At 46.5% G+C, this 23,260-nt stretch overlaps 11 protein-coding genes across 11 annotated transcripts; 5 read left to right on the top strand and 6 right to left on the bottom strand. All coding sequences in view use genetic code 12, as the record gives it.

Annotated features, from left to right (window-relative positions):
* Positions 1-372: 372 nt before the first annotated feature.
* Positions 373-1,482, top strand: FOB63_002794 (triglyceride lipase; the record flags this gene model as incomplete). Its single annotated transcript, XM_002616151.1, has 1 exon — positions 373-1,482. The coding sequence occupies one exon, from the start codon at positions 373-375 to the stop codon at positions 1,480-1,482; it is 1,110 nt and encodes a 369-aa protein (XP_002616197.1).
* A 415-nt stretch (positions 1,483-1,897) lies between these two features.
* FOB63_002793 (uncharacterized protein) lies at positions 1,898-3,283 on the bottom strand (the record flags this gene model as incomplete). Its single annotated transcript, XM_002616152.1, has 1 exon — positions 1,898-3,283. The coding sequence occupies one exon, from the start codon at positions 3,281-3,283 to the stop codon at positions 1,898-1,900; it is 1,386 nt and encodes a 461-aa protein (XP_002616198.1).
* A 718-nt stretch (positions 3,284-4,001) lies between these two features.
* On the bottom strand, positions 4,002-4,736 carry RPL16A (60S ribosomal uL13 domain-containing protein; the record flags this gene model as incomplete). The annotated part of the gene is made up of 1 exon (XM_002616153.1): positions 4,002-4,736. The coding sequence occupies one exon, from the start codon at positions 4,734-4,736 to the stop codon at positions 4,002-4,004; it is 735 nt and encodes a 244-aa protein (XP_002616199.1).
* Positions 4,737-5,367: 631 nt separating this feature from the next.
* On the bottom strand, positions 5,368-7,146 carry LEU4 (2-isopropylmalate synthase; the record flags this gene model as incomplete). Its single annotated transcript, XM_002616154.1, has 1 exon — positions 5,368-7,146. One exon carries the CDS (start codon positions 7,144-7,146, stop codon positions 5,368-5,370), a length of 1,779 nt encoding a protein of 592 aa, XP_002616200.1.
* A 1,383-nt stretch (positions 7,147-8,529) lies between these two features.
* NSR1 (uncharacterized protein) lies at positions 8,530-9,789 on the top strand (the record flags this gene model as incomplete). The annotated part of the gene is made up of 1 exon (XM_002616155.1): positions 8,530-9,789. The coding sequence occupies one exon, from the start codon at positions 8,530-8,532 to the stop codon at positions 9,787-9,789; it is 1,260 nt and encodes a 419-aa protein (XP_002616201.1).
* A 382-nt stretch (positions 9,790-10,171) lies between these two features.
* FOB63_002789 (putative integral membrane protein) lies at positions 10,172-10,834 on the bottom strand (the record flags this gene model as incomplete). The annotated part of the gene is made up of 1 exon (XM_002616157.1): positions 10,172-10,834. The coding sequence occupies one exon, from the start codon at positions 10,832-10,834 to the stop codon at positions 10,172-10,174; it is 663 nt and encodes a 220-aa protein (XP_002616203.1).
* Positions 10,835-10,952: 118 nt separating this feature from the next.
* RIM8 (Rim8p) lies at positions 10,953-13,055 on the top strand (the record flags this gene model as incomplete). Its single annotated transcript, XM_002616158.2, has 1 exon — positions 10,953-13,055. One exon carries the CDS (start codon positions 10,953-10,955, stop codon positions 13,053-13,055), a length of 2,103 nt encoding a protein of 700 aa, XP_002616204.2.
* Positions 13,056-13,204: 149 nt separating this feature from the next.
* On the bottom strand, positions 13,205-16,636 carry KEL1 (Kel1p; the record flags this gene model as incomplete). Its single annotated transcript, XM_002616159.2, has 1 exon — positions 13,205-16,636. One exon carries the CDS (start codon positions 16,634-16,636, stop codon positions 13,205-13,207), a length of 3,432 nt encoding a protein of 1,143 aa, XP_002616205.2.
* Positions 16,637-17,495: 859 nt separating this feature from the next.
* Positions 17,496-19,874, top strand: VPS53 (Vps53p; the record flags this gene model as incomplete). Its single annotated transcript, XM_002616160.2, has 1 exon — positions 17,496-19,874. The coding sequence occupies one exon, from the start codon at positions 17,496-17,498 to the stop codon at positions 19,872-19,874; it is 2,379 nt and encodes a 792-aa protein (XP_002616206.1).
* Positions 19,875-19,918: 44 nt separating this feature from the next.
* TRP1 (phosphoribosylanthranilate isomerase) lies at positions 19,919-20,737 on the top strand (the record flags this gene model as incomplete). Its single annotated transcript, XM_002616161.1, has 1 exon — positions 19,919-20,737. The coding sequence occupies one exon, from the start codon at positions 19,919-19,921 to the stop codon at positions 20,735-20,737; it is 819 nt and encodes a 272-aa protein (XP_002616207.1).
* An 86-nt stretch (positions 20,738-20,823) lies between these two features.
* Positions 20,824-22,491, bottom strand: CCT8 (chaperonin-containing T-complex subunit; the record flags this gene model as incomplete). The annotated part of the gene is made up of 1 exon (XM_002616162.1): positions 20,824-22,491. The coding sequence occupies one exon, from the start codon at positions 22,489-22,491 to the stop codon at positions 20,824-20,826; it is 1,668 nt and encodes a 555-aa protein (XP_002616208.1).
* Between the last annotated feature and the right edge of the window lie 769 nt (positions 22,492-23,260).

Below are 23,260 nucleotides of genomic sequence, written 5' to 3'. Positions count from 1 at the left end.
AGAGTCGAGAAGATACTGCAAGAGCTAATATCGCATTTCTGTGGATGTTGTAGTGGGCAATTACAGAAATGCGCCATTGGATCACTGTGGATCCCAGTGAAAGTGACAAAGCTGATCAATATACAGCTGTAACGTCTTTTACTTCTTTCCTTTTTGGACAGCTGATGTATTCGGTTTCCGAATCATCAAATGATTAACTTTTCCTTTTTTCTTCATATAGTCAATGCTCTACTAGTATACTCAAAACCACACTCAACCGGTATCCGGGCCGCACTAAATATCCACGCACATTGCTTACTTGATTTCATTCTTGCTCCCAACTTCTCTAGGCTCTAATCGAATTTTGCCGCATCACCTACTCGGCACATCATCATGTTTCGGCGTATGCTTTGGGTGACGCCCGTCGCACTTGCTTACCCTCTTTACCCTCATCTTCAAAGCTACACCAAAAACTTCACAGACAGCACAAAGGAAGATGGAAAACCAGGGGCATCCCACAACTCTACAGAGAACTCGGCGCTCGACTCGCCTGATGAGAAACTTATCACAGACAAGTTCAAGCAGTTGCGTGACAAGTACTCGGCACCAAAGTATCCGATTGTGCTCTGCCACGGGCTTTCTGGCTTTGACTCATTGACGTTGTTCGAGCCGCCGCGAGCGCTCTGGACGCCTGATTTCACCGAGGCTAGAGACGACTTGTTTGCTGCGGCGCAAGAAAGCGAAGGCTCCATCATGGTAAACTACTGGAACGGAATCGAGAAGGCGCTAACGGCCGCCGGTGCTCGCGTTCTCACGGCGAAAGTGCCGCCGTTTGGGGCCATTGCCGACCGGGCAAAAGCTTTGGATACTCTTCTCGAAGCCAAGTGCGCTCAGTTCAAAGACCGCCGCCCTGGCGAGAGACTCAAGGTGAATTTGGTGGGCCATTCTATGGGCGGACTCGACGCACGGTACCTTATCTCGAAACTCCAGACAAGCAAGTCCTCGTACGAAGTAGTCAGCCTTACAACTGTTGGAACTCCGCACCATGGGTCCGAATGTGCGGATTTTGTGGTGGAAGTAGTGGGCCAAGACTTGAAACTTGATGCCGCATGTCCTCAGGCGATCCGTGAGCTCACCACCTCGCATCTTCAACAATTTAACAAGGAGGTGCCCAATGACCCACGGGTGGCGTACTTTTCTTATGGGGCTCTGATGGATCCTCAGGGCCTCAAGCTTTTTTTGCCCACGTACGAAATCATCAAGAGACGTATTCTTGCCCGGGGCGAGACGCATTATGAAAACGATGGCATGGTTTCTGTGCAGCTGGCAATGTGGGGAGAGTACATGGGGACTCTACAGAACGTCGACCACATGGACTTGATTAACTGGACGAACCAAGTGAAGGCTGCGTTGGACAAGGTTTTTCTTAACGAGCAACCAGCTTTCAATGCGGTGGCTTTGTATTTGGACATAGCAGAAACCCTCAGCTTACGTGGCTTTTGATGAGACATTTGAAGAAACCCGACTTAAAACCTTAACCCAAAATTCATTTCTTTGCTTGTTCAAACGAGCTGCAACTGACCAACTACAGGAATGTTGATATTGCTAGAAGCCGATTTTTTATTGAAATTTTATGAGAAAGGTGCAATGCACCCGTTTGTACATATAATTCTTACCATTGCAACAAAGGAAAATGTTGAATAAATATTCGTTGACCTGTGATTGTCATTATGAATAAAGAGAAGCTAGAATTTGAAGTCATTTCATCAGATTTGCCTTGAGACTTTACTTTTGCAAGATCTAGGTATCCTAGATTGTCACTGAGTATATTATCATATATGCATACTATAGAAGGCGAGATGGCCGCCCCAACCTCTCTAAGACGACAGCCCTACCTCTCTAAGACGACAGCCCCTCTCTAAGACGACATGGTCACCACTTTTGTGTAGGAAAACTCGTCGATGCCCCACATGCCATTGAAGCGACCGTAGCCGCTACTTTTCACGCCGCCGTGCGGAAGCAGCGCCTCATCGTGAACAGTGGAGCCGTTGATGTGCACGCTGCCGAAATCAAGCCGGCGTGCCATGGCGAGCGCCTCCATGACATTGCTGCTCCACACCGACGCCTTGAGCCCATACGACAAGGCGTTGATGCGAGAAAGCACGTCCTCGGCGTCCGAAAAGCGGAAGATGGAAAGCACCGGGCCAAAAGTTTCGCGCGTGGCGAGCGCCGACTGGGGCGGAACGTCGGCGAGCACGAGCGGGAATCTTTTTGCGTCGCCCCAAACGACCCGCGCGCCGCCCGAAAGCGCTTCGTCCACCATGCGGCGGACCTTGTCTGCATTGTGGAAAGGAATGGCGGCGTCGGGCAGCAGAGCCAATTTCTGCGCATGGAAAGCCACGCGGGCCAAAAAATCGTCGTACACCGCCTCGTGCACATATACATTGTCCAAGCACATGCAAATCTGGCCCTGGTGCATCCAGGCGGAGAGCACCGCCAGAAACGCCGCGCGGTCAATGTGCGCGTCCTGGCACACGACGCTGACGTTTTTCCCGCCAAGCTCGAGCAACACGGGCGTGAGACTTTGCGCGGCGGCCGCCGCCACTTGCGCGCCCACTTCGGTCGAGCCTGTGAAGTTGACCTTGCGGATCTCCGGCCGAGCAATCAACGCCTCGGTGGCACTGCGCTGGTTCTCGGGCAGAACATGCACAAGCTGCACCGCTTCCTTGTCGACGCCGGCGGCCAAAAGATCCTGCGCGTAGAAATACGCTAGCAGCGGCGCCTTTTCAGTGCCCTTGGCCACCACCAGGCATCCGGCAGCGAGCGGCGCGGCCAAGGCGCGCGCCCAAAGCACAGTGGGCGCATTCCATGGGGCAAGCGAAAGAACAGGCCCGACAGGGGTGCGGAGCGCAAGCGCCAACGGCGCCACATGCAGCTGGGCCACGCATCCTTCGGCGCGCACGAGCGCCAGCGCCAGCTCCAGAAAGCTGTTGGCGGCGGCGCGGGCGCAAACGTCGGCGAACCCGCGCGGCGCGCCCAACTCCATGTGGCGCTCGACGTAGAAGTCGTGCTTGGCGCCGATGGTCAGGGCGGCCGCGCGCAAAACATCCGCGCGCTCCAGCGCAGGCCGCGCCGACCACTTTTGGAAGCCCACAAACGCATTGCGTGCCACTTGGTCAAGCGAAACGGAAGACGGGAGCGGCAGATAATGGTGAAGGAGTTTCCCGCCCGACGAGAGAACGGGGATCCGCACCGAGGAAACCACCGGCGCACCGTTGACGAGCGAGGGAATGACAGAAAGCATGAAGGCAGGTTAGGTAGACACAGCTGAAACAGATAGAAGCAGCTGGAACAGATAGAAGCAGCTGGAACAGATAGAAGCAGCTAAACAATTTAGAGAGTCGATGAGGCTAATCAATTAGATATCGGTTCAGATGATTGAGATATCGATGCAGAGTCGATGCAGTCGATGCGGCAGATAATGGACTGGAGTCAATGGAGTGGACTGAATCAGATAACCGAGCAACTGCGAAGGAACGACGACAGTTACAAATGGCAATGGTTGCTGGACGAAGCAGGACAGAATGGAGGAAAACAGGTGCACACGGGCCCAAGAAGCTCTGATTGAGTCGCACTGCGACTTATGAGTGCGGCTTTTTCCACTGGCTTTTCTTCGACCTGTCGAAAGTGAGTCGACCATGCCACTGTCGAAAGAAAGTGAGTCGACCATGCCAGAGTTCAGGCTCCCATATCAACAACCATAGAAAAAAGGAACAAAAACGACACATACTGTTTTGTAGCCATGGCACTGTACTACGTTTACCTGAAAATCAGACTCCGATGCATCGACTAGCCAAGTGAACAGACATCTGAACGGACAAGCACCTACATGAACAAGATGTTCTGGCAAGCCTACAGAAAGGTAACATAATTTTCGTTCAATGATGTATTAGCGATACATACATATAGTTTCTATACATACATAGCATTCCTCAACGGAATCAACAAAAAATTAGACTTGCTTAGTAACCGAAAGCAGCCAATTGCTTAGCAGCGTCGGTCTCGGCGGTGGAGGCCTTGGCAGCGGCGAGCTTCTTGGCAACAGCAGCCTTCTTGGCGTAGTATTCAGCAGATCTCAACTTTCTCTTTTCTTCCAACTTGTCGACAATAGACTCGTACTTCCAACCAACGGCAGCAGACAACTTACCGACGGTGGTGTACTTTCTGCCTTGCTTCAATCTCAAGACTCTCAAAGCTTGTGGAACAACAACTCTCTTCTTCTTGTCGTATGGAGGTGGCACACCTTCGAAAACCTTCAATCTTTCCAAAGCAGCCTTACCTCTGGCGGTCTTGTGAGGAATCATACCTCTGATGGCCTTGTACAAAACTCTGGATGGGGCTCTGAAGTGGAAAGGACCCTTGGTTCTGTTGTATCTGGTGGCCTTTCTCAAGTAGTCGTGGAACTTCAACTTGTTTCTGAAGAACTCACCAGAAATGTTCAAAGCCTCGCATCTGACGACGACAATCTTTTGACCGTTCAACAATTGCTTGGCGATGATGGAGGCCAAACGACCCAACAAGTGGCCCTTACCGTCGATGACAACAACTGGCTGGAAATCAGACATAATGTGGTTACTTTGAAAAGAGGATTCCGTAACTCTTGAAAATTTTTGTGAGGAAAAAACGTGAGACCGTCGCAGTCCGGTGCTGCAGACAGTTTCAGGGCAAACATGCAGGACGATGTTTCTCAATGCCATCGGGGCACGCGCACGTGTGTGGTGAGGGCAAAAGCCCTAGATATCACAGGCCAGCTACGCCACACCAAAGAGAACTAAAGAGGCAAGGGCACATCATACAGAGGTAAAAATGTAATCGGCACATCTCACAAAGGGCAAAGGGCACGTAGGATATACGGGAAAGAGAATGTGTAAACGGGAAAAAAGTTTGACATGCATTTGAGTGCTAATAAGAGAAACCTTTTGTTAGAACGTCATGGGTATGCCAGGATTACTTAGTGGTTTGAAATGAACATTTTCTCTACTGATTGAATTTCTGACTAGGGTCTGTCTACTACGGCAGATTTTTGCATAGGTTGATCGCACTATAAGCCAAATCCTTGAACAAACCTTCGAGTATATAGTTTTGCGTAGCTGACAACACTAGGGCAGTTAGTCTTCATTGTTCATTCGGATATATCATACAGAATATCAAAACTTGTACAGCTCTATAGCTTCAAGTAGAGCATGGAATGACATCCATGCACGAAATAAGTAACCACTACAACCCATGACGTATATGTGAATCATATCGAATTTGCATTTATTATTTTTTGAAATAGCCACCGTCTGGCTTGTACGAAATAAAATGGCACGAGCTGTGTCGTCCTATCTACACCACAAGCTCGCCTGCCTTGACCATATAGTTGAGAACAGCAAGAATGGCCTTCAACGACGATTCGCTCACATCGGAATCGACACCACATCCCCATCTTGTGGTCTTGACGCCCTCGGAGTCCAAGTAGGAAATCTCGATATAGGTGGCGGCTTTATCTTGTGTGCCAGAACCCAAACTGTGTTCGCTGTAATTCACCACTTGCAACATGGTGCCAAACTTTGAAGCAATAGCATCAACAAAGGCAGAAATAGGACCATTGCCCTTTCCAGATATCGTGATTTTTTCTCCATTGACAAGCAAGTCTGCGGTGATCTCACGGTTAGCATTCTCACCCTTTGCCTTGGTGGTTGTGTAGTCTCCAAGGACAAAAGTGGATGTTCCAAGGTACATGTAGTGCTTCTGGAAAAGAGCATTGATCTCATCCGTTTTCAACTCGCGGCCCAACTTGTCTGCCTCGTTTTGCACAATGGAAGAAAACTCCACTTGCAAAGGTCTGGGCAAGTCCAAGCCCAAAGAACGCAAAATGACCCATGCTGCACCACCTTTTCCGGACTGAGAGTTCACCCGAATCACCGCCTCGTAGTTTCTGCCAATGTCTTTTGGATCCAATGGCAAGTAAGGGATCTTCCACATGTGGTCACCAGCAGCATATCTTTTCTCGGCCTTTTGGAATCCCTTCTTAATGGCATCTTGGTGAGAACCGGAGAAGGCACACACAACAAGAGAGCCACCATATGGTGCTCTAGGATGAACGGATATCTTGTTACAACGTTCAGATATTTCAATCAACTCCTCCATTTCCGAGAAGTCCAACTCAGGCGAAATTCCGTCGGTGTACATGTTTAAAGCTACCGTGACCAAATCCACATTTCCTGTTCTCTCTCCGTTGCCGAAAAGACACCCTTCCACTCTGTCTGCGCCCGCAAGCAAGCCCAATTCAGCAGCGGCGGCTCCACAGCCTCTGTCGTTGTGAGGGTGAACAGAAACACAAACCTTCTCACGCTCGGAAATCTCATTGCAGAAGTACTCAATTTGGTCAGCGTAAACGTTAGGAGACGCCACTTCCACAGTAGCAGGTAAGTTGAAAATGATTGGGTTTTCCACGGTAGGTTCCCACGCAGCCTTGACTGCCTCACAGATCTGCACAGCGAATTCTGTAGGGGTGTCACTGAAACATTCAGGCGAGAACTCAAGGGTCCACTCTGTCTTCTGCTGCGCAGGGTCGTCTTTGGTTAAGGATCTCACCAACTTCGTGGTCTCAATAGCTTTGGCCACCGCCTCTTCTTGGCTCATGTTGAACACCACATCACGGAAGACATCCGATGTTGCCAAGTAGATGTGGATGATGGCCTTTTTGGCGCCTGTGACAGACTCAACGGTTCTTCTGACCAAGTGTTCTCTGGACTGTGTCAAGACCTGGATAGCCACGTCATCTGGAGCGTTCTCCACGGCATATCTCGTAAAGTCAAAGTCTGTTTGCGAGGCCGAGGGGAAAGAAACCTCAATTTCCTTGAATCCAATCTCGATCAATTTGTGGAAGTACTCCTTCTTTTCTGCGATCGACATGGGGTCAGGCAAGGACTGGTTTCCATCCCTCAAGTCTGTCGAGAGCCACCGAGGAGCCTTTGTGATTCTTTTGTTGGGCCACGTTCTGTTAGGAAGCTGGACACCTTTGAACTGGGCGTATTTCGTCGAAGGGTCTCTCAACATGTTCTTGTACGGCTTGATGTTGAAAGCCACCTTCTGGAGCAACACATTTGTTTTTCTAAACATGGCCGAAGAAGAAACTGTTCGTTTTAGAGTTTTTTTTTTTCGTGGTTACTGATTGCGCTGTATGTGGCCCCGAATTTTTCACAATAGGCGCGAAACCGCTCCGGTGGGGCGCGCTTATGGCATAATCTCCGGTAGATTATATGATCTTCGATAAATCGGGCCAGTGGTGAAATCTGGCCCACATCAGCTGGAAAGGGAATTTGCCAATCCCAAACATTTCTGCGGTTTATAAGTTTAAGTACCAGCTTTTTCGAAGCTTTTCCAGCTCAAAGTAGAAATTACTCGTAGTGGGATGATGTCTTCTCTCACGTGCCTCTACCTGTGGGAAGAGTCATTTTACTCAGCTGTATTAAGCACATGATAAACATGCGTGATAGATACAGTACTTGCAAGAAAGTTGACCTGATGCAAAAAGATTAGAAATTGACTACCCTGAAGATTAACCAATAAGCAAAGAAAAGAGCATCATGCTGAGGCATTGACATATTTTTGTATTTTTTTCTTTTTTTTTTTTTTTCTCGGCTTTGGTAGAAAAACACCCTAGTTTGTAGGAGTCTGCTAGTTTGATAGTCTATATCATTAGTATCTTCAGACTGAATGCTTTAAACCATTGTGAACAGTTCTGTAATATGTCCATACTCGATCTTATTAGGTCACGATGAGTAGTCTTCAACCTCGTAATATAATCGAAAATAATAAATGTTCAGGATTTCGACTTCTTCTAAGTGAAAAACGAGTATCGAGAAACAGGTGGTCAGAATATAAGTTGGCACTTGACAAAACTAATTTTCAAACAGTTATTCACGGCAAAAGTCATTATGTTAGACTACTGAGCATTCAAATGATAAAATCCCAAAGCCCATACATACCACAGCCTTATATACTCCTACATATTGTTAAACTAGACCGGCAACATTATCAGTTGCGAATTATCAGTTGCGAATTATCAGTTGCAAATTATCAGTTGCAAAATTATCAGTCGAAATATTATCGGTTGCAATATTATTAGTATTTATCGATTTATACTCTACCTCAATCGATTTGTAGAAAAAATATTTTCCCGTAGCCTTCACCATACCTCTTCCCCTCATTTTACACTCTTGTGCACTTAACGCACCCGTACACCCACTGTCACCAGAGCCCGGCAATGAAAATTCCAATTGGACCGACGCTTCTCGATAATCATGAAAATGGAGAAGGAAATCTGAAGACAACTAACCGGAAACCAAGATAAATTCAGGTCAAAGTCAAGATTATCAGGCCTGTCCTGTTTGCTCTCGCGATGGCCCCCATACATTGCCCTGTGCAGCACCTCATCAGTGAAAAACTCATTTTTCTAGCGGAAAAAGAATTTATCTCATCTCCTTTCTTTACTCAATTACAATGGCCAAGTCTTCCACAAAGTCTGCTAAAGCTGTCAAGGCCTCTAAGGTCACCAAGAAGGAAGTTTCTTCTTCCGACTCTTCTTCCAGCTCGTCCGAGTCCTCTTCCGACTCTTCGTCTGACTCTTCTTCTGACTCTGAGGACTCCTCGTCTTCCTCTTCTGAGTCCGAGGATTCTTCTTCCTCCTCATCTTCTGAGTCTGAGTCCGAGGACGAAGAAGAGAAGGTTGAAAAGGTCGAAAAGGTTGAAGAGAAGAAGGAATCTTCTTCCTCGTCTTCCTCTTCTTCCTCTTCCTCTTCTTCTTCTTCTTCTTCTTCTTCTTCTGAATCCGACTCCGACTCCGACTCTTCTTCGTCTTCATCTTCGTCTTCTTCCGACTCCGACTCCGACTCCGACTCTGACTCTGAGTCCGAAGACGAAAAGGAGACCGAGAAGTCTTCCAAGAGAAAGGTCGAGTCTGAGGAATCTTCCTCTACAGAAGACGAGCCATCTTCCAAGAAGCAAAAGACCGAAGAAACCCCAGAAGCCTCTGAGGAGCCAGCTACATTGTTCGTCGGTAGATTGTCGTGGAACGTCGACGACGAGTGGTTGAAGAGAGAGTTTGAAGAAGCTGGCGGTGTCATTTCCGCCAGAGTCATGATCGAAAGATCCACCGGCAAATCTAGAGGTTACGGTTACGTCGACTTCTCTAGCAAAGCCGCTGCTGAGAAGGCTTTGAACGAGCTCCAAGGTAAGGAGATTGACGGTAGACCAGTCAACTTGGACATGTCCACCGGCAAGCCAAAGACCCCAGCTTCTAACGACAGAGCCAAGAAGTTCGGCGATGTTCCTTCTGCTCCTTCCGACACCTTGTTCATCGGTAACTTGTCTTTCAACACCGAAAGAAACAAGTTGTTTGAGATTTTCGGTGAATACGGTACCGTTGTGTCTTGCAGACTTCCAACCCACCCAGACACCCAGCAACCAAAGGGTTTCGGTTACGTGCAATTCTCCAGCGTTGAGGAGGCTCAAAACGCCTTGAACTCTTTGAACGGTGAGTACTTGGATGGCCGTCCTTGCAGATTGGACTTTTCTACTCCAAGAGACAACAACGCTAGACCAGCTGGCGGCCGTGGCGGAGCTCGCGGTGGCGCCCGTGGTGGTTTCGGCGGCCGTGGTGGCCGTGGCGGTTTCGGCGGTCGTGAGAGATCTTCCACTCCTACGCCTAGAACTGGTCCTAACGCTGCTTCTTTCCAGGGCACCAAGAAGACTTTCGATTAGGTAGCATAAGCATTTCTACTGTTGTATATTATTATTAGTTGATGCATGAATTTTGGATATCTTGTATGGAATGTACAGGCTCGGATAGGCATGGTGTAGATACGAGAGAAGGTAAATGAGACATTGCCAAGCAACTGGGGTACAGCGAAAAGCGATAAGATTGGAAGATGAATATGCGAACAAAACGCCGCTCCAAAGAGCGGCTTTGGGCCAAATTATGAAAATAGAAGTAGCCAAAATAGAACAAGATTCTCAACATGCATGCCACCAATTTTGTCAGAGCAGGGCAGAGTACAACAGATAAGAGCGAACAGCAATACCAAACCGCCGAGTCCGTTACGCACCAAGGTGCAAAAACAACAAGAAATGGCGAAAAAGCCACTCAACGGTTGGGTGCCGTTTCATCTGAAGCGTTCGTAAATTGATGTCTGCGTCTGTCACCGCCGATCGATGCAGGCCTTCTTGCAGACAATGCGAACGCCTTATGGCGTCTTGACGCATAACCGGAGCAACGTCCATTCCATCTCACTGGCATATGTGGCATACGACGCAAAAGCACTAAAAAAAAAAAAAGAGAAAAAGAAGGGTTTGGAAACAGCTTTCCGTGAACATACAGCTGGAAGACATTATCCTCGCTGCCAACTACAAAATGGGTGACACTAGAAGTCCGGTTCGAGCTGCCGCGGCGCCTTTCCTGCGCGCGCACCCGCAGCAATCTCCGCCCCTCATGAACATCTGGCCCGCCCCGACTGAGGCAGCGACTTGAGGCGGAAGAAGCGTGAGGAAAAAGCAAAGCAAGTAGAAAAATAGGCAATTGAAAAAAGGGAAAGGAAAAAACAAAAGGAAAACAAGCAGAAGGCAGAGCCACATTCACGGAAAAACATCGACTGCGGGCCCACCGGCCGTCTGTTTCAGTAATGACATTACGAGATGGTACAAGCACAGTAGTGCATGGCCGCTCGCATTTTCGTCGCCTAAAATCGGCGGGCAGCGAAACAAAGCGCGGCACGTGACCCCGTTCGCACCGTGGAAGTGTCCCTAACATCAAAAGTATTCCACGTCAAGTTCCAGCGTTAGGCGTGTGGGCAAAGAAACAATAAGCACGATAGCACCGCCAAGCTCAGCCGTCGGCCCTTTTCTCGTGTTTTTCTCCTCTGCTCACCATGAAGCGGGCAGTTGCGAAATTCATGCCCGGCAAGCTGACCAAGCCCCGGGCCGAATCTCCCTCGACGTTTAAAATTGACCACAACTCAGTCGAGGATTTCTACATTCTGCTCGACAACCCGCACAAGTCGTGGCTTCCTGGCGAAGAAATCAGCGGCCAGATTGTTCTAATAAGCAGGAAAAACTTGGCCAACATTGCCATTGTGTTTTCCCTCTGTGGCTATGTCAAGATACATGCTCTGCCTCATTCCAAGCTTCGGCCAGTGAAGCATACGCTCTTCAGCCATACCATCAAAATCTACGGCCCGGATGCCGACCACCCGCAAGCAGAAAACGCAAACGAGTTTGTGAATGGGCTTTACAAAGGAGAGCACCGCTTCCCATTCATCGTCAAGCTCCCGAACAAGCGTGTGTTCACGTCGATAGATTTTGGCAAAGGCGCCATCGTCTACGTGCTCAAGACTCATTTAAGATCGGCAACAGATCTGAGCGGCGACACGCTGCTGCCCGGTTCCACTGCAAGCCCCGGCTCGACGGACATTTTCTCCATGACAAAATCTTTGTCGAAACTCAGCACTCCTTCATTCACGTCAGAGAAGTTCGTAAATCTCATTAACCCAATTGACGTGTCTGAGCTACCGCCGCAGAAACCGAAAAGACTAATCATTAAAGACCCCAGAAGAAAGGGCAAGCCGCTGCGCGTGCTGTCCTCAAACGCTACGTTGAATACGTTTTCCACTCTTTCATCCAACGATTCAGATAGCATATCCACTGCCCTTACAAGCCCGAACCCGATAACGCCGAACCTGATGAACACCCATGGGCCCAATGGCCTGTCGCCCAAAACGATCGAACCCCACCAGCAAAAGAACATTCGGGTTTCGATGGAAATCTCCCAAAGAGGCTTCCTAAGAGGAGAGCTTATCCCCATCAAGCTATCCATTAAGCATTTGCGGAAGATTCAAGACTCAAAAGGAATCATTGTCACGCTAGTACGTGTCTGTCGTCTTGATTATGGCCCAGATGGGTTCTACGAGTCATTCAGAAAAGACTTGCAGCAACTGGTGATCCCGCTTTTCGTAGATCCTAACACATTTTCTCTGGAGATCAATACGAGCTTACGTGTTCCGCCTGATGCTTTCCCCACCATTTCTGGGTGCCCCATAGTGTCGTTCCAATACTTTATCGAAGTTATGCTCAATCTTTCTGGAAAGTCTTTGAGCTTGGAAGGCCCTAGTGAGCATCCGAAATCTTCTGTGGTGCCCCTCGAAGAACCCCTGATGTCACCTGGTAATAGCGGGAGCTACTCATTCCACCCATATGCCATTGCGCAGAATAGGTCTGATTTTATCAACACCGACAAGTTCAAACGTCTGAAGAAGTTTCTCCAGATTACATCAGAAGTCATCATAGGCACACATAGGCTGGATAAAGCCATGCTGGCAACATCGCCAGACGCTTCGGCATCTATTGTCAATTCGAGACGGTCGCTGGATTCGACTAATTCACCGGGCCAGTTTCAAACTTCTTCTCAGCCTCGGAGTCCATCACAAATTCCACCGATCCCTGAGTCTTTTCAAGTGGACAACTTTGCTGTGCCATCGTATATTGAAACGACAAACCCTGCGATCGAAGCACATAATGGTACTTCTGAAACCCAAAGTGCTCCAATGTATGAAGATGTACCCGCGGTTCCCATGCCCCAAACACAAGAAAACTTGTCGGAAAAAGAGCGTGTGCGGCAACATGAAGCCAGCCTTATGCCATCAGAGCCTCAGTTTGGCGATTCAGAAGGCGAACTGGAGACAGTTAGTCCTTTGGACCCAGATAGCCATATTCTCGATAGCTTGGTCGACGAGCCCAGTTTCGGTCACATGTCTCAATCATACAGTTCACCTCTTGGCCAAGAAACCTCATTGCTGCTACGACCTAATGAATCCGCGCATGACTTATATCAAGCACCTCTTTCGCTGGCGCCTGATCTCCATGAAGGAATAGGCCTGGAAGGGGCGAAGGACTATGTTCCCAACTATGATAATGCCGCTAACGACCAATTGATCAGTAGCACTGCTCCAGAGGGAAGCAGGTCGCAAGAAAACTGATTTGATGTCTTATTTCTCGTGTAAATATATACATACACCTTAAACATTATTAGTTACCATAGAGTTACTTGCATCATGATACTACAGCTTTCGCTGTATTTCATCATGTCGATTTCGGTATTATTAATTTTCGTCAATCAACGGGGCTATCATGCATTATTCTTGGCGAAATACAACTCCTTCTTCAACGAGTTCACATTTTCAATCAACTGGTCTCGTTCTTGTTTCATAATGTAAAGATCGGCCTCCAAATCCTTAACCTTCATCTGGTAATGAGCACTTTGTAAATCATCTTCTGTGTCATTGACTTCGTGTAGAGATGTAGTCGAGTCCGATTGCATACGCTTGATGCTGCTCTCTCCTGGTAATGATGATACCCGTCTAGAAGCCTTTTTGAATAGTTTCAACTCGTTGTTCTCTCTGGCTAACTTTTCAATCAAAACCTTTTGGTTTCTCAATTCGTCTTGATTGACATTAAGAGCCTTGCTTGTGTTATTCACAGATTGGATGGCATCTCTATAATTAGCTTCAAGAGCTTGCAACGCGGCCATCTTCGCTTCCAACTCATTCCTTAGTTCGCTCATCTCAGACGCAGAAGCCTGCTGTTGTTGTTGAGATGTTCTTAAAAGATCATCAACCTGCTTCTGTAATTCTGCTACCACAGTGTCGTTCTCCAGGTTGATACCACGTTCTTTTGTATTTGGTGCATGTGCCGATTGCCATAACAGAACCAATTTTTCAAGGTGAGATGATAGTTGGCCCGCGGTCTTCTTCTGCGGAGTTGGTTCTGTAGCATTTGGATCCACATCACGAGAAGTTTCAGTTTCGTCATCGGTGAATTCCACATCGGCATGAACGCTCTTGTATGTGTTGAATTGCAACTCCAAATTCTCGTACTTATGTTTCCATTCTGCAATTTGCTCGTGCAATACCAGCTCCAGCTTCACTTGTGCTGTTAAGTCAGCAATACGTTCTTCTTGACTCTTGATAACTTTCTGCAAAGAAGACAACTGCGTCATCTGGTTGTCCATGAATGGTTCGAAGCGAGTAAACTTTTCTTTTAGTTGCGTGTTCTCGTTCTGCAAGTAGACAAGCTTGTTCGCCATGTCCAAATTCTGTAGCCTATACTTCAAAGCATCGGTGAATCCTTTCTTTGGTACTCCGGCAGCTTCATCTTCAACCGAAAGATCATCCGGTGGAATGGAGCTTCTAAGCTCTCCAATGATCAGATTTTTTTCTGCCAACTCCTGAGAAAGATCTTCTACCTTACTCTTGTCAAACAGAGCAGCTTCTAGCTTCTCCTTTAGAAGCTTGTTTTCCTCTTCCAACAGGTGAATCTTGTCGGTGGCTTCATGAATTTGCGCTTCGGTGTACTTTTTCAAATCACTAATTTCAGTATTAAGTTCAGAAATTACTTGCTTAACCTTGGAATCCACCTCAGGTGTAGATCCTGATGAAGCTTTCCGTGGGCTGGAGTTTAATCCTGCGTCGAATCCATTTCCCTTGTGAGACAGAGCCAGGTTTGGCACAATAGTGGATGGAGACTTGAGATTTGGCTCAGGAAGAGCCGACAGTTCTCTAACGTGAACAATAGTCGGTTCATCGTGATCTTCATCGTCGGTTTCCTGGGCCAGTGGTTCTTGTTCCCTATTGCGGATTCGCAAAGCTTGTTCTTCTTCTTCTTCTTCAGTATCAGGGAAATCATTAGTCAAATGCGCAAACTCATGCGACAAAACTGGGGTGGCGTTATCTGACCTGATTTCTTCTGGAAGCTTTTGTCCAAGCGATACTAGTTTTCCCTGAGCAAATGGGCTTCTACCATCATCAGGAGTATCCATTACTGCAATCTCGGCGTCTGTGTTTGTATCATTTTCGCTGATAGCAGACGAAGGCAAATGCACTTCAACAAAATTGTCGCCCAGAGACCCAGCTGTGGGAGTAACCTTGTGCTCTGAAACCTGCTTGGTGTGCACGTCTATGAAATCAGAAACAGTTCTGTTCCTCTCTGTCGAGTCAGAAACGCTTCTGGGCGGCTCAACAGTAGGTGCAATACGTTCTAGAGAGGCATTAGGTGTGCGGAAATCATCAATACCAGCGCTCATGCTCTTTCTGTGGCGTGTGAAGGCATCATCCGAGACCACGGGCGATGGAGGCCTTTTGCTAAGAACAGCAGCAGCACCTCCAGCAGATGCGGCAAGTTTCTTGGGAACACCACCACGTAGAAGATGGTCAGCCAAGTATAAGTCCATGACAAAAATCATGGTTCCGGTTTCTGTGCCGTCGTATTCCTCGTGAGTCTCGAAATTTGCCGAATCTTCGCTAATGTAGTCATTTTTGTCACCGCCCATGATCACCAATTTGTGCAAGTTTGGCAAGTACGATATGGAATGGCCACACCTAGGACCAGGTCCGTTGACGCCGAATCTATTGTCCAACTTCATCCACTGGAACGTGCGAAGATCCAAGCAATGCAACGTGTCATAAATGGTACCTGAAAAGTCATTTCCACCATAGACGTACAAGTACTCATTGACAAGAACGGCTGAATGTTCATTGACAGGCAATGGTACATCTCCAGTAGTGGGCACCTGCAGCCACTTATTGAGTAATGTGTCATAGCACCACAAGTCATTTGACACTTTCTCGTGGTTGTACACTCCACCAAAAATGTAGATCTTGTGCTTGTAAACTGACATGGTGTGATTTGTCAAAGGAGGAGGTTTGAAATTGTTAAGCGGTTCTGCAAGCTCCCAGCGGGCATGAGGCAGCTTGAACGAGGTCAATTCGAAATAATACAAGTCGCTGAATACTTCGCTTTCCAACTGGCCACCGAACAAGTATAATCTGGAGCTGGAGGTGCTCAACGACACAACACCAATCAGATGGCCGTATCTGCCACGGGGCTTGTTCAAAATGTGCGATGGGACCGTGTATTTGCAGTTATTGATGTTGAACATGTAGAGGTTGTCGTCTGGATACCCGTTGTAGTCAGTGTCCACTGTGTCGCCGCCGTAGATGATGTAGGCATTTCCACACAACACAGACGAGTGACCTACACGGGCTGGTGGGTGGTTGTTGTTGACCACTTCGATCATTTCGCTGGTAAAGTGAGTGATGGTATTGTCCGAGGCCGTGTGAGGCGTGATCTTCCATGTGTCGCCAAAGACAGACCCTTCTTTCAATCCCCCCATGATATAGAGCACATTCTTGTCCGACGAAAGCGCCAGAGCGGCATGTCTATACCGCGGGAAAGGCGAGTTGAAAAGCTTGTATCTGGTCCAAGGCGTGCTGGCGTTCTTATCGACAAGGAACTGGTGATCTGGAGACTGTTTCATCACCGAAGACTGCTGTTTTTCGGCTACAAGGTGTTTTTCAGGGCTAGTCATGGCCGAGCTGGGACCTGGAGCTGCGCCGGTCATAATTTTGTCGGGCGGAGGCGATTCTGTTGCGCGAGACAGAAAGGATGGGCGGTTAGCGTAGGAATGGCGAGGATTAGAACGAAACTCTGCAGGCGACGACATTGTTGAAGTGTCCGGCTCAGATTCAGATTTTTTCTTTTTTCCGAAATGGAAGCGAGCCATGTGGGCAAAATCAGACTAGAGCAGACGAGGAGGCTAGGGATGCAACCAGTTAAATGTGCTTTCCGGAAAAGTTGCAGGAGGGGAAGCTCTTCCTCGAATGGTGATTTATCACTGACACAGATGTGCTGTGCGTGGGCCTGTGTGCAGGACGCGGGGCTGACTCTTTGTTCGAAGTCTGCGACATGAGAGCATGACGTAAATGGGCTTTTTGGCAGAACGGTACACGGAAGTGTCCTTCTTTCAGAATGTTTGGTCTTGTTTTCCGGGGCTCTGTGGTGTATTTGCTTTTGTTCTTCTGAGCAGAATCAGCACGATCAAGCAACAGTTTCTGGTTTGTAACGTTGTCTTTGCCGCAATAGGTATTACCACTTGTAGAAAGATGCGCAGTCTAACATCAAAAGAGGCATTTTTTCAGCCCTCCCATGCACATCTGCTTGAGTGGTCCAAATAGGAATTAAGTACGAAAGTGTGGCTGCTTCGATGGTTTTCCTACCAAAGAGATGAGGCGCTGTCTGTCGGCAGGCTTCTTTTTTTTTTGTTCTTTGTTCGCTGTATTTTTCGCTGTATTCTTCTCCGTAAATCGCTTCGGCTAACACTTTCCAACATTAGTGCGATATGTCCATAGCGCGACAAAATCACTTCACGATCATGACCATAATAAATAGTTGGACCTCATTGAAAGAACCAAAAATAAACCCACAACAATTATACATAGACCCACAACGGACCACCCTTAAGAACAAACTACTTAAGAACAAACTAGTAGTATTGGCTATGTCGGCTGCAAACTTCGGCTTCGCACGACCCGGAACACTCACTGTTTCTACACCACTGATCTATATCCTTCTACTTTAGAACCATGGGTTTTGTGTACGACCCAGAAGAGCAATTGGCGCAGATTTTTCCCAATGCCAACTCTCTATCGAACATAAGCTCGGTCATAGACCATCTTCATCGGCACAGAAAACTTTCAAGCGCCAAGATTGCGTCCGAGATCACCAATTACAAACAACCAATCCACGTTCTGTCGGACATTGTTGAACTCACACAGAAGATCGCCCAGATCCGGAGAAAGTCTATGGAAACCCAGAAAGATGTGTTGGCGATGACAGCGAGCATAAAGCGGTTGGACACTATCAAGAAGAATCTCACCTTATCGATGAAAGTACTTGAACGATTGCAAATGCTTGCGAGCTCCTTCAATAGTCTCATGGAGGTGGCACAATCTCGAGACTACGAGAAAATTGCCACTTATCTTGGTGCGGTGAAGGAACTCATGCTGTTTTTCAAAGCATACAAGTCCATAGACGAAATCAGCGCTTTGACGCAGCAACTTGGGAAAACTCAGAATAAGTTAGTTGAAGACGTGTTTATTGATTTCGAAGAGTCCTTCACCAACAATATTCCGAATGACAAGCTTGTCTATGGATGCGAAATTCTCGAACTAGCCGACCGCAAGAATAAAGATAGACTACTAACGTGGTTCTACAACATGCAACTTAAAGAGATCCAATCCATCTTCAATACATCCGATGAGGCAGGCGACTTAGAGAACTTGAGCCGGAAGTATATTTTCTTCAACAACATTTTGAAGAATATTCGCTCCAACCATATGCATGTGTTTCCCGAACTGTGGAAAGTTGACTGGGAGCTCACAAAATTGTTCTGTAAAATGACAAAGCAAGATTTATCGACTCAGCTTCAGCAATCGACCGTAAAACCGGGTGTCCTTCTTGAGGCCCTCACTAAGACACTTGAGTTCGAAAAAAGCTTAAATGAAGTCTACAATACAACAGAATTTTCTAATATGATCCTGGGCCTGTTTGAACCGTACTTGAAGACGTGGGTAGACGAGCAGGACTCGGTTCTTAAATCCAAATTCATGGAATTCCACTCTTCACCAAAGATCCCCAATGAGCTTATGGGCCCAGAAACAGCTAAAGACCTCTTGTTAGTTCTCAAAGTCAACAATGTACCGAATTTTGCAGATTCATCGGTCGAACTTTTTAAAATTTTCCTGAAAATCTTGCTCCAAATCATCAAGTTGTCAAATGGCGAAATTTTGATCGAGTTATCCAGATTGTTCTCAAAGTATCTCCTGGAGTATCATTTCAAGATACTTGCGCCTATAGTGCAACAAGCTGAAGGGAACCCAAAAGGGATAGAGCCTATAAAGTATTTGACTATGGTGTTAAACACAGCAGATTACATCAATAATAACATCAACGATTTGGAGGACAAATTTAAAAAATTGATTGATCCGACGTTCAAAGAGAGAATTAATTTTGACTCATCAAAGAACTTGTATTTTGAATTAATCGGCAAGACAGTCAAGGCGTTAACATTTAAAATCTCCATTGACTTGCAATTCCCATGGAGACAGTTTGAAAACAATAACTGGCAAACTATGGATGGCGTTAGCGACACATCCACATACATGGAGGATTTCGTTCTGATATTGCAAGAAGACTGTCGAATCATATTGCCCTTGATCATCAGAGACAGCTACGTGAGAAACTTTTGCGATAGACTAGTTGAACTAGTTGTCAATGCATTCATCAATAAGCTAAATTCCATTCGACCTCTCACGCTTGTTAATGTGGAGCAGATTCTTTTGGATGTCACTGTACTCAAGAGATTTTTCAAAACTCTTCCTCTCAACGCTGATATTAACTTTGACAAGGATAAAGTGCAAGAGGGTGCAGAGAAGTCGATTCCTAAGAACTATACTAGGTTTATGAATTCCCAATTCTTAAAGTTAGAAACATTATTGAAATTGCTAATGACACCGTCTGTTCCCATTGACTCAGCCACGGAAAGCTACATAAACTTGATTGGAGACAAATCTGAGGACAACTTTCTGAAATTTTTGAGCTTAAAAAACATAGAACCGTCTCGTCAACAAAAGTACATGGAAACATTCAAGCTCCAAATCACATTGCATCCTGACCTTGTTGAAAGTTCACCGATTTTGAGTGTCTTAGAAACCGAAGATCAAGTACACGAGAATACGCATCCTTCCTCTCAGGCACCGCCTTCACAGATTGATTATAAAGAAGTTTTAGGCAGCAAGTCACCCGAGCCTCAGTTCGCTGACTTTTTGAAAACCAATTCTGCCAAAATCCAAAACATCAAAATAAATAACCCATTGAGAGATTTCTCCATTAATGGAGAGGGCCATGTCAACAAGCTTAATGAAAACTTCAAAAACTTTGGCAAGTTTTTCCGAACCGATTAAAATAAATTGATTCCACTGGTTATCAGAATATCCTGCATACATGGATGTCTAATGTGATCTCGGAAAACCTGAGAACAGTGATAGACGTCACGCCAATACCGAAAATGACTAAGCTAGTGAAGATATGTGGCCTACGAACCACGGAAGCGGCAGAAAAAGCTATAGATTCCGGTGCGGATTTATTGGGGGTGATCATGGTGCCTAACAGAAAGAGGTCTGTGACTCACTCAGTTGCATCTGATATTTCACAACTCGCTCGTGAAGCCAGAGAAAAGTCAGAGCGTGCATTGAAAACTCCGACAGAAATAGTGGCATATGTCCAAAAGCAACAACTTGCGAGCCATGATCTGTACTTCAGGCTTTATCACCAACTACTTGTTGAAAACGGTCCATTCTTAGTTGGTGTATTCAGAAACCAGAATATCGACGAAGTGTTTTCCCTTGCAGAAAAATGTGCTTTGGATTGTATCCAGCTACATGGGAGTGAAGACATCAGTCCGTATTTGGAACGTAACAAGGATGGAAAGTATTTGATTATCAAAAGATACGTGATTCCAGATCATGTGGCGGAAATGAACGACTTCTTTACAACCGTGTGTGATCGTGCCAGCGAAGGATTTGCTTTCCCACTTTTAGATTCGGAAGCTGGAGGCGAGGGTAAGACCATTGATTGGAGCTTGATCAACGACTTGGAGGGCAAATTCGTACTTGCGGGCGGACTATCGCCGGACAATCTCAAAGACACAGTTCCGTACTCGAAGAATGTGTTTGGTTTTGATGTCAGCGGGGGTGTCGAAGATGAAAACGGTGACAAGGACTTGCCCAAAATTGAGCAATTTGTGCTCGAGGGCAAACGTATGTGATAATCTTTCTTTTGCATTTCATTTACATAGAATATAATTCAGCGATATTCGATAATACGGGATATCATTACTATATTATACAAGGCCTAATCCTCCGAATCCCAGTTTCCTGGTCTTCTTTGCTGTGGAACTTGAGGTCCTCCAGCTCTCTTGGCCATGATGATTTGGTCAATGGACAAGATTGTAGTTGCAGCATCTGTGGCGAAGTCAATGGCCGATTGTTTAGTCGACAAGAGATCAAAGATACCGGCTTCTGTGGTATCCACTAAGCCATCTTCAGAGCTGTTTTCAACATCCACACCTTTAGCCAAGCCCGAGTTATCCTCCGCAGAGTGAGCAGCATACAACTGACTCAATACTTCGGTGGAATCCAAACCAGACGTTTCCGCCAAGACTCTAGGAACAACCTCAAAAGCTTTGGCGTAGTGTTTTATGGCAAGCTGCATCAAACCAGGGGTCTTTTCACCATGTTGCGTAATCAACTTAGCCAACTCAATTTCAACGGCACCGGCGCCGGGCAAAAGTCTGTTGTCCTTAACCAAACCCTTGATCGCGTTCACACCATCATCAATTGCCCTCTCGATATCATCCAAATTGTTTTGGGTAGCACCTCTGATAATGATCGTTGATGTTCTAGATGTAGATTCCTCACTTTGTCTGAAGACAGTGACTCTGTCCCCACCAATCTCCTTTGTTTCGATCAAATCGATGCTGCCCATTTCTTCAGGCATTGGAGCTCCCAATCTGGGCAATGGCGTGGCGCCACATACTTGACAAATGCGGCGAACGTCAAACTTGGAAGGAACTTTCAAGATCAAAATATTGTACTTATTGAAGTAATGAAGAGCCAACTCACCGATGCTAGAGCCGGCAACAACGACACGCACGCCAGAGTCAGCAATTTCCTTACACATAGTGTCCAACTGCTGTTCTTCACCTTGCGAGAAGTTCAACATTTCTTGGGCATTATGAAGCAAGACCGTTCCTTTAGTTTCCGTGGTGGAAATGTCAATTGGACATGTGAAAACAACAACCTTAGACTTCTCGGTAACGTGCTTGACATGTCCTTCTGGCTCACGTGGGAAAACCATACCCTTGACCACTTCGGAGTTGGATAAAGAAGAGCCCATAATCTTGACAACTCTCACATTGTCAATGTTGAAGGCCTGTGGTCTCTTTGGGTTGATGATCAACTTGACTGCATCAACCACAAGGGAAGAAATGGCGTCTTCTAAGCCGTACTGTTTTGCTGCAATGACCGGCTTGATTGCTTTCAAAAGCTCAGCCGAATCGACAATGTTTTCCACCGATCCCACAACGAGTTTCTCCAAAGTCTCCTGCAAGAACTTGTTGGCCATTTTGAATCCTTGCACAATCTCGGGAACGCTCAAACCGAGGTTGAGCAACTTCTCAGAGATATTTAGCATTTCGCCCGCCAAAATGAGCACCAAGTTGGTGTTATCACCCATTTCAAACTCCTGCTGCTTCGATGCCATAATCAAAATCTTCACTGCCGGATGCACAATGTCCAACTCATTCAAAATAGTTGCTGCATCATTGGTGATGAAAGTCCTATCGTGTTTATTGACAAGAATCTTGTTTCTGCCGCTAGGTCCCATGGATGTGAGCACAATGCTGCTGATTTCTCTGACAGCCTCGATGTTTCTGAACATAGCACCATCTGAGGCAGAGTACAGCGAGTAGCCTTGCTTGAAAAGCCCTGCATTAGGGGCCGAAGGCAATTTCAACGACATTGGTGATGGTTTAGAAAAATTTGAACGTTGGTGGCATTTTGTGCTAGCACCGCGGGCGGAAGGTCACGTGCACAGCCAACCACAAGGATTTATGGAAGTACAAACAAATATATGCAGAGAAGTGCTCCAATGGAATAAGAAAAGAGTAAAGCGTTGGATGATTTTGGCACTAGGTTATTTACTTATGTTTCACAATTTGTGTTTCTGTGTGGTCGCTTGCGCAGCGTTTTAAGGTACGATTAAAACACCTTTCTCACTAATTTCTTCATTACAGAAGACGAAAAAAGATTAGGAAGGATCCGTAGAGAATGTCACTATTTCCCAGACATTCACGGAATACAGAATGCTTGGATGCTCTGTTCAGGAAGCTGAGCCAGATATTCTGGGGAAATGTCGTAAGGAAGAAGCGATATAAGTACTCAAGAAAAGCGCAGGCTACATCAAGAACGCAGAAGAAAAGAGAAAAAAATACGGCTAGGCTCAATTTGCACGCGATAAAAGTCGTCACATACAAGCCACCATCAGATCGCCTTTCAGCATACCAGTCCGGTGCAGCAATACATATATTAGATAAGACATGAATTGGGTTAATCAAAGTAACGCACAAACTGCATCTCTATTGGTATTATGCAATAGTAGTACATGTACAGTATCGAAGGTGGATGAAGAAAGACGGAACGAGCCCACATTTGGGTGGTCAGTAGGCCAAAGTGGCCGAAGGAATTGAATTCTGAAAGTCTCCTAAATGAAACAGGAACGATTGCAAATT

Source organism: Clavispora lusitaniae, assembly GCF_014636115.1.
Source record: "Clavispora lusitaniae strain FDAARGOS_655 chromosome Unknown tig00000078_pilon, whole genome shotgun sequence".
NCBI lineage: Eukaryota > Fungi > Ascomycota > Pichiomycetes > Serinales > Metschnikowiaceae > Clavispora > Clavispora lusitaniae.
This window is presented reverse-complemented; position numbering and strand designations above follow the sequence as displayed.